The sequence below is a fragment of the Merops nubicus genome, unplaced genomic scaffold, assembly GCF_000691845.1.
Source record: "Merops nubicus isolate BGI_N331 unplaced genomic scaffold, ASM69184v1 scaffold5246, whole genome shotgun sequence".
Lineage (NCBI taxonomy): Eukaryota > Metazoa > Chordata > Aves > Coraciiformes > Meropidae > Merops > Merops nubicus.
Window position 1 is genome coordinate 13,698 of NW_008616851.1, and position 9,805 is coordinate 23,502.

Below are 9,805 nucleotides of genomic sequence, written 5' to 3' on the forward strand. Positions count from 1 at the left end.
ACTGAGCCGAGGATTTAGGGTCCGGCCTCCCCAGTGCCCAGGCAGGGGGATGATCCCTGCCCTGCTCCTGCTGGCCACACTGGTGCTGACCCAAGCCAGGATGCTGGTGGCCTTCTTGGCCCCCTGGGCACACACTGCCTCATCTCCAGCTGCCTGCCAACCAAAGTGTTTTTGAAGTGATTCTGTGACTCCCGCCTTAAGGCTTCTGAAGTGTGGTGGGAAATGTGTGAGTGAAGCTGAAGCAGGGAGCAAGAGAAGACTCATCCTGGGCTGACTGTTCCCATTAGCACAATTAAAAGGCTTCTGAGTGCTTGTGAGATTACAAGACAGGAGCTTTGCTGCGGGTGAATTGTAGAGCATAGTCCAGAGGAACAACAGGCTGATTGAGAAGGTGAGTTCTAAAGAGTAGAGAAGAGCCTCCTTGCCTCATTTGGAGCACCCTCTGTTCTCCAGGTCCTGCAGTACGACATGTGGAACGTCACCCCCTCGGACCTGTGGGACTGGAAGGCCTTGAAGGAGAAGATTGCAAGGTGAGTAGAGGCTGAGCACCTGTAATGAATTTATTCAATTTGTGTGGCTCTAATTTTTAAATGTAGTCTCTCAATCTGCTGCCTCTTGTGCCTCCTCATGGGCTGCTGATTTGGTTTTCCCTGGGCACTGTGGAGTTGGGACAGATCTATTTTTTCCATGTGCCCTATCTCATGACTGAGGAATTTGGGGAAGCTTCTGATTAAAGATGAAAATAGCAAAGACTTTGGTTATGTTGCTGTGTTACAACTTTCATGGAGCTTCCCTTTTTTTTGCTGCAGGTAATCTGAGGGTTTGCAGGTTGCCCTGTGAATATTTCTGAGCATGGGAGCTGAGAGTTCCATATACTGGCCTTACAAACTGGGCTGGTTGTGGGTCTTTTCTGCATTATCTCACTTCCTAACTCTTGAGTGTTGTCACTAGGTACGGTGTCAGGAACAGCCTCCTCATTTCACCCATGCCAACAGCTTCCACTGCTCAGATCCTGGGCAACAACGAATCCATCGAGCCCTACACCAGCAACATCTACACACGCAGAGTCCTCTCAGGAGAGTTTCAGGTAAGTGAGGCAGCCCAGGAAAGAGCTGCTCTTTTTGCAGCTCTTCGATGACTTTTGCCACTAACAAAGACAAGGTGGAGCCCACAGCTTGGTGTCAGTTCAGTCAACAACAGTTGTGGTGGCATGTGCAAAATTGTAAAGAAGGGGCTGCTTCAGGGGCTGCTTCCATCTGGGAAAAAAAACCAAAACAAAACAAAACACAACTTTCTGCGGCCTCAAGATGGTCTTCAGGAGTAATTCCAGAATGAGTGATGGTCAGTGAAATAATTGAAGGGATGTGAATGTTATGGGAGGAGTAATGGAGAGCACAGTGCTGCCTTGGGCAGTCCTCAGGAGAGCTGTATGTAGAGCTCTGATAGCTCTAAAGAGGTCATGTGGAATCATAGAACCATAGAGTTGTTCTTCTTGGAAAAGACCTTGAAGCTTATGGAGTCCAGCCATCCCCCAGCACTGCCAGGTCCCTACTGACCCATGTCCCTCAGCACCACATCTCCACGGCTTGGAAACCCCTCCAGAGATGGGGGATCCACCACTGCTCTGGGCAGCATGGCACAGCCCTGGACAACCCTCAAGGGCAAGAAATTGTTCCTCAGGGCCAACCTCAACCTCCCCTGGGGTAACATGAGCCCCTTTCCTCTTATCCTGTTACTTGGGAGAAGAAATCTCAATCCCACCCGGCTCCAGCCTCCTGTCAGGGAGCTGTGGAGAGCCAGAAGGTCTCCCCTGAGTCTCCACAGCTCCAGGCTCAGCACCCCCAGCTCCCTCAGCTGCTCCTCCCCACACTTGGGCTCTAGACCCTTCCCCAGCAGCTTCGTTGCCCTTCTCTGGCCACGCTCCAGCCCCTCAAGGTCCTTCTGGGAGGGAAGAGCCCAAAACTGACTCCAGGATTCGATGGAGGTCTGGCCTGTCTGTCTCCTTTGAGGTGTCCCCTCATCGATGGCAGGTAAAGCACCCCATTTCCTCCGTGCTGCAGAGTCAAATCAGACATGTGGTAAGGTCAGAACAAAGGGTTTATTAATCTGCTCCACTGTGTAGGTTAAGTGTAGGGCTACTAGACAGTTTCACTTGATGATTTTAAAGGTTTCTTCCAACCAAAAGAATTCTATGGTCCTACTGTGCTGCAAGTTTTGCCCTGGGTTGGTGTCAGCCAGGGCGTGTAGCTCAGCAGAGTAGACAGCACTTTTGTTCTTTGTCTCTTGCAGGTGGTGAATCCACACTTGTTGAAGGATCTCACAGAGAGGGGCCTGTGGAATGAGGAGATGAAGAACCAAATCATTGCCCACAATGGCTCTATCCAGGTATGTGTGAAACCAGGCAGGTTCTTTAGGCAGGTTCTGCAAATTTTTGGATTCCCATTTCTCATGAAGATTCTAAGGGGCTAATTTCGTAGTAGGGAGGGGGTTTGAGACAGGGCCTGAGGCTGTGGCATCCAGACCCAGAAGTTACCTGTATGAGTGTCGGTGTGGGATGATTTTGTGCTGCTGGAGGCTGAAATGCTGCTGTGACTGTTGGAGTCATGCTAACAAAACACATCCCACTCGTGAAGGTTTCTGGATGGCTTTTTGTAAGACCTCACAGCTATTAAGGCCAGACCATGACAATCTGTTTGCAAACAGCTTCTTCTTTCCAGTTCCCCAGAAGATGCTGTCTTAGTTCAACAGGGAAGGTTTCTTAGGCTTGGGAGCTTCCAGACATGGGATGCTTGGATTGGACTAAGTTCTTATTATTATTTGATCTCATAGTTCTTCACTATGAGGGTGATGAGACACTGGAAGAGGTTGCCTAGGGAACCTGTGAATTACTCCATCCCTGGAGGTGTTCAAGACCAGGCTGAATGGGGCTTGGAGCAACCTGATCTAGTGGGAGGTGTCCCTGCCCATGGCAAGGGGTTGGGTCTTTAAGGTCCCTTCCAACCCAAGCCATTCTGTGGTTCTGTGATCAGGCTGCCCAGGGCAGTGGAGGAGTCCCCATCCCTGGAGGGGTTTCCAAGCCATGGAGATGTGGTGCTGAGGGACACGGGTCAGTGGGGACCTGGCAGTGCTGGGGCAATAGTTTGGTTGATAATCTTAGAGGTCTCTTCCAACCAAAATGCTTCCATGATTCAGTGAGAGAGTTCAGCTGCAAACTCCCTTTGCTCTAGTCAGGACTGCTGAAGTCTCAGCAACTAGTGGAGAAATTGATTTTGTAAATAGGAACTTTTGGGTTGCCCCACGTTGGAAACCTCTTCCTGTTCCTTTTAGAACATACCCGAGATTCCTGATGACTTGAAGCAGCTCTATAAGACAGTGTGGGAGATCTCCCAGAAAACCATCCTCAAGATGGCAGCGGACAGAGGAGCTTTCATCGATCAGAGCCAGTCTCTCAACATCCACATCGCCGAACCCAACTATGGCAAACTCACCAGCATGCACTTCTACGGCTGGAAGCAGGTACCTGCCCAGGGCAGCTTGGCCAGGACAGATAACAAACGAGGGCTGATAAGTTCTTGCATGAAAAGTTGGTCTTGCTGGTTCTTAGAAGGGTAGACGGTTGTTTCCTTCCAAGAATCTGGTGTTGCTCGTGGAATATCTCCAGAGCAATGAAGCTGCAGATGCTTGTAGCGTTGCTCCCACCAATCCTCGCTGCTACTGGACAGGATCAGGTTGGATGAGGCTCTGAGCAACCTGACCACAGCTCATGGCAAGGGGCTTGGACAAGATGGTCTAGAAAGGTGTCTTCCAACCTGAACCAGTCTGTGATTCTGTGAGGTCAGCAGGGCAGGGAGGGGATCCTGCCCCTCTGCCCTGCTTTGGGGAGACCCCCTTGCAGTGCTGGGGCAGCTCTGGAGTTCTCAGCACAGCAGAGACAGGGACCTGCTGGAGCGGGGCCAGGGGAGCCCCAGCAATGACCTGAGGGGGGCTCATGACAGGAGATGGGCTGAGGTTACAGGGCAGATCTGTGACACCTGCAGGTCAGTCCATCTTCCATCTTGGTTTTCAGTCCAGCACTTGCCCTGTTTCTTCTCTTTGTGGTTTCTCCTACAAGGCACCACTGCAAATAGAAAATCCCAGCATGGTTGGAGTTGGAAGTGACCTCTGGGGGTCATCTCCAGCCCCTATGCTGGGAGCCCAGCAGGAGAGAGTTGGGCTTGGGCGGCCTGCAGAGGAGAAGGCTCCAGGGAGAACTTCTGGTGGCCTGGCAGGACTTCAAGGGACCTACAGGAAAGCTGGGGACAGACTTTTGAGCAGGGTCTGTTGGGACGGGACAAGGGGGGATGGTTTGAAACTAAAAAGAGGGAGATTGAGACTAGAGAGAAGGAAGAAATGTTTGACACTGAGGGTGGTGAGCCCCTGGCCCAGGCTGCCCCAAGAGGTGGTGGATGGAACCATTCCAGGGGAGGTTGGCCGGGGCTCTGAGCAACCTGCTCTAGTTGCAGATGTCCCTGCTCCCTGCAGGGGGGCTAGATGAGATGCCCTTGAAAGGTCCCTTCCCACCCAAACCAGTCCATGACTGTGACTGAGGCTGCAGTGGTGGTACAGGGTAAGGGAGGTTGTCCTCCACAGTTCAGACCTTGCCTGTGCTTCTTGCCAGAGTTCCAGCTGGTTGGGACTGGTAGAGCTGAAACTCTTTACCTCATGCTTTCACTCTGCAGGGGCTGAAGACTGGCATGTACTATCTAAGGACCAAACCAGCTGCTAACCCCATCCAGTTCACCCTGAACAAAGAGAAACTCAGGGAGCGGGAGAAGGCTTCCAAGGAAGAGGAGGAGAAGGAGAGGAATAAAGCAGCCATGGTGTGCTCCCTGGAGAACCGGGAGGAGTGTATGATGTGTGGCTCCTAAGGGACCTGCCCTGCAGTGCCAGCAAAGCCGTTCCACCTGGCTGGAGTCCCTCTGGCAGAGAAGCATCGAGTAGAACGTCAGGTCATGAGGCTTTGCTGGAGCTGTGGCAGGAGGGGGGTCGCAGTAGTGCTGGTGTAGCTTCCCTGCCCAGCTGGGGGTTGGTGCACAGGTATGACGGGGCTGCATGAGAAGTTTCTGTAGTGATTTAGTAGCTGGGCTTCCTGAAAACTTAAGTGCTCGTGCGTGGTCTGATCTTGAACCCTCCAGGCAGGGTTTCTGAGCAGGTGGGAACATGGTAATGCAATGTACCCAAAACATCTGCCCTGGGGACTTCAGACAATTCTTCTCACTTACTAAAGACTGTTACATGTGTCTTCAGTGGAAGGTGTGGGGCTGCCTGATACCTTTTGGAGGTGGGCTGTGCTCTTGGGCTGTGACCTGTCAAGGCAAAGGAGCGGTTTGTGTGAAGCTCTGAAAGCTGCACCTCTGCCATTGAGACCTGCCCCACCACTCCTTCCTCCCCTTGTCCCTTCCTCGTCCCTTTCCAAAAAGCTTTTTGAAGGAGCAGAGACCAGTGGTGGGTTGCTACCCAGAGAGTTCATCTTCTCCATCCAGTGTAGTCAAAACGCCTCCTTTGCAGTTCTGACCAGGAAATGGCAGAACTGCTGCAGCATGGTTTATTCTGGGTTGAAAACACCAATTTATTGCTCAGTTTTCTCCTGCTGGGCTTCCACACTGTCCTTGGCCCCAGCACCACCTGAAGTGCACACACCAGCTTGGATTGGTTTTTTTTTCTATTTTCAAGAGTTGCATTAATCCACCCCAGCTCGTTATTAGATCTTTAAAAATTAATCCAGTTTTACTTGTCCATGTACTCAGCTCCCCGCTCTGTCGTGATGGGGCCTCATCATCCAGTTCTCAAGTATTTATTGAATTCTTGTACCACACAACGAGCCCTTTAATCCCACCAGCCTCAATAAAATGTGGAATGGTGAAAGAATGAGCAGTGGTATCTCAGGAACCCTTTTTTAATATTGGTTTTGATTACAAGTGAACAGCAGCAGCTGGAGGCTGGGGCCTTGTTTGTCAGCTCTGCATCTCCTCCACGGTTCCTTCCAGAGAACATCCTGAAGGCCCTTGATGAGAGATTTCAGCAGAACCATGTGGGTTTTTCTTTAAACTCAGTGGGGCATCTGCTTCTTGGTGTTATTTGGAAGATGAATGTTGAGTTGTAAACATGAGGAAGGGGCTGAAGGGACATCAGGTCCGTGCGAGGTGCACAGGAGATGGGCTGAGGTTACAGGGCATATCTGTGACAGCTGCAGGTCAGTCCTCACCTCTTCCATCTTGGTTTTCAGTCAAGCACTTGCCCTGTTTCTTCTTGTGGTTTCTCCTACAAGGCACCACTGCAAATAGAGAATCCCAGCATGGCTGGGGTTGGAAGTGACCTCTGGGGGTCATCTCCAGCCCCTGTGCTCCAGCAGGTCACCCACAGCAGGGTGCCCAGGATCACATCCAGGTGGGTTTGGGATCTCTCCAGAGCAGGAGACTCCACAGCCTCTCTGGGCAGCCTGCTCCAGGCTCGGCCACCCTCACACCAAAGAAGTTTCTCCTCCTGCTCAGGTGGAACCTCCTGGGTTCCAGCTGGTGCCCGTTGCCCCTTGTCCTGTCACTGGGCACCACTGACAAGAGTCTGGCCCCAGCCTCTTGCCCTCTGGAGGCCCTTTAGCTCTTGCTCAGCATTGATCAGATCCCCTCTGAGGCTTCTCTTCTGCAGCTCAGCAGCCCCAGGGCTCTCAGCCTGTCCTGGCACAGAGGTCAGTTTTGCTCAGTTCCTGTTCTGACAGGTTTCTGTCTCTGCTGTGGTTGTTCTAAAGCAACACTCACCCAGCAGGCTCCCTCTGGAGCATCTCCCCGTGTGACAGCCAGAGGCTGCTGCTCTCCAGGAAATAGATCTGAGCTACAGACAGGGAAAAAAAAAAAAAAAAAACAAAGGGGATTACCAGGCTCAAGACAAACTGGTGGTGACTTGACTGTGTATGGTTACTGGAGCAAGGGGAGAATGAGGGAACCTAAAGGGCTTGTAGTGGTACCATGATGATTGTGGGCTGCCGGATGGGGTCTGGGTGGTGGTGAGCAGGGAGACAGGCTGAGACCCCGCCCTTGAGCCTTGTGCTCTCCATAGCCAGAGTCCTCTCCAGACAGCACTTCCAGCCCTTTTGTTTTATTTAGGAAGCTTCCACAAAGGGAAGGTTTCTTAGGTTTGGGAGATTCCAGATGTAGGATGCTTTGATTGGACTAAGTTCATATTATTTGATCTCATAGTTCTTCACTATGAGGGCAGTGAGACACTGGAAGAGGTTGCCCAGGGAAGCTGTGGGTGCTCCGTCAGTGGAGGGGTTCAAGACCAGGTTGGATGGGGCTTTGGGCCTCCTGGGCTAGGGGGCGGGGTTGAAGGGTTGCGATCTTCAAGGTCTCTTCCAAACCAAACCATTCTGTGGTTCTATGATCAGGCTGCCCAGGGCAGGGGTGGAGTCCCCATCCCTGGAGGGGTTTCCAAGCCGTGGAGATGTGGTGCTGAGGGACATGAGTCAGTGGGGACCTGGCAGTGCTGGGGGAGCAGTTGGACTCAATCTTGAAGGTCTCTTCAAACCGAAACAATTTCATGATACTATGGACTTAATCAGTTGTAGTTCAGGGGATGCAGGTTTGCTCATAGAAGGGGGCTGTTCAACTGCTGTCCAGGTGTAGCCACCATCCAGCTGTGCTTCTTGTCAGGCTGAGGGAATCACTTCTGTTGCTTTGGACTGTGCTGCCTTGCCACTGCTACTGCCAACAGATGGGAGGTGTTGGGTTGGAGCAGGTGAGTGATGACTCGTCTTCCATAACAGAGGGAGTATGGACTGCCAGGAGATGATAATGGAGGCTGCAGCTACGGCCTCTGACCCAAGGGCTGTGCCAGAGCAGTGAGCGTGGGTCTCCCAGCATGGTGAGCATTACAACTGACCTCTGGAGATCATCTCATCCAAACCCCTGCTCCAGCAGGTCACCCACAGCAGGGTGCCCAGGGTCACATCCAGGTGGGTTTGGAATCTCTCCAGAGCAGGAGACTCCACAGCCTCTCTGGGCAGCCTGCTCCAGGCTCGGCCACCCTCACACCAAAGAATTTTCTCCTCCTGCTCAGGTGGAACCTCCTGGGTTCCAGCTGGTGTCCATTGCCCCTTGTCCTGTCACTGGGCACCACTGACAAGAGTCTGGCCCCAGCCTCTTGCCCCCTGGGGCCCTTTAGCTCTTGCTCAGCACTGATCAGATCCCCTCTGAGGCTTCTCTTCTGCAGCTCAGCAGCCCCAGGGCTCTCAGCCTGTCCTGGCACAGAGATGCTCCAGGCCCACCAGACTGCCCTCATCACCCTCCATTCCCCATCCAGGTTGTTTATCTGTTTTCTCCTCCACTTTCAGCATTCATTTTTTTAAACCTTGACTTCTTTGTCACACTGGCAGGGGAGACTGTTTTTTCTCCCCAACATTGGGAAGTTTGAGCATCATTGTTGATTTCTCAGCTAATGCAGCGTTTCTCCTGTGCCACAGCTTAACTCATTCATGGGGATATTATCCCAGATTTAGGAGACTCAGGTTAGTAAATTAGCTTTCCTGGTTTTCAACTTCTATTTGGAGTGTCATCCCTCCTAATGTCATACTGAAACTTCCATGGGATTCTCTGCTGGCAGTTGCTCTGTGGAATATTGTGGCCAGTTCTGGGCTCCCCAGCTCCAGAGAGACCAGGAACTACTGGAGAGAGTCCAGTGGAGGCTGCAAAGCTGCTGAGGGGCCTGGAGCATCTCTGTGCCAGGACAGGCTGAGAGCCCTGGGGCTGCTGAGCTGCTGAAGAGAAGCCTCAGAGGGGATCTGATCAATGCTGGGCAAGAGCTAAAGGGCCCTGGGGGGCAAGAGGCTGGGGCCAGACTCTTGTCAGTGGTGCCCAGTGACAGGACAAGGGGCAACGGGCACCAACTGGAACCCAGGAGGTTCCACCTGAGCAGGAGGAGAACCTTCTTTGGTGTGAGGGTGGCCGAGCCTGGAGCAGGCTGCCCAGAGAGGCTGTGGAGTCTCCTGCTCTGGAGAGATTCCAAACCCACCTGGATGTGATCCTGGGCACGCTGCTGTGGGTGAACTGCTGGAGCAGGGGGGTTGGAGAAGGTGATCTCCAGAGGTCCTTTCCAACCCCACGATGCCGGGGTTTGGGGTGCTACTGCGTTCAGCAGCCAGAGGTGGTGGGCTGGAGGCTGGGTGATGCAGAAGGTAAAGCCAGGGAGATAGCTGGGGAGTCAGGACCCCATCCCCTGCAGTGCCAGGGAGACCTAGTAGATCTGTGCTGCCTCTACACGGTGTATTCCATCCTAAATGTGCTTTTGAGTTGTTTTTCTCCTCCCTGTTTTCATTGTCAGGCTGATCCCAGGCTCTGTGTCTAGCAGACAGCCTGGATTCCAAGAGAGGATGTTTTATTCATAGCAAACCCGTTCCTGCTCCCTCCTCCCCAGGTGCCTGCTCAGGTGCGTGTTTCATCCCCCAGCTTTTGATCCGTGTCTCCTGTCTGGGGTTCTGGGGGTGATGTGTGACTCGGCAGAGCCGAGCGCAGCTTCTCGCCCTTCATTACTGTCACTCAGAGCTCTGCGAATTCCCGGCGGGGTTGTCAGCACTGCCAGCTCAGCTCCTCATCTGTCCTTTGGTGGTCACGGACAGAAGCAAGTCTCTGCACTTCAGAAAAGGCTTTTACCTCCTGCCCTGCCCCTTCCAGCTCCGTGTCCTTCAGGGAAACAGACCCTGCCCCCAGTCTCTGATACGTGCATTCTTTTCTTACCAACCTTATCGGAACAAGGTCAGCTCCTGCCCTTGGGTCAC

The 9,805-nt window shown here is 52.7% G+C and overlaps 1 protein-coding gene across 1 annotated transcript in view; it reads left to right on the plus strand.

Moving 5' to 3' along the window:
• Window positions 1–5,081, plus strand: part of RRM1 (ribonucleotide reductase M1) — an 18,302-nt gene extending 13,221 nt beyond the window's left edge. Inside the window, exons 14-18 of the mRNA XM_008942945.1 lie at window positions 454–530; window positions 952–1,087; window positions 2,290–2,385; window positions 3,328–3,516; window positions 4,719–5,081. Of these exons, the coding sequence (XP_008941193.1) occupies window positions 454–530; window positions 952–1,087; window positions 2,290–2,385; window positions 3,328–3,516; window positions 4,719–4,907 (687 nt within the window). The 3' untranslated portion in view covers window positions 4,908–5,081. The remainder of the gene's footprint in view (window positions 1–453; window positions 531–951; window positions 1,088–2,289; window positions 2,386–3,327; window positions 3,517–4,718) is intronic.
• Window positions 5,082–9,805: the final 4,724 nt, after the last annotated feature.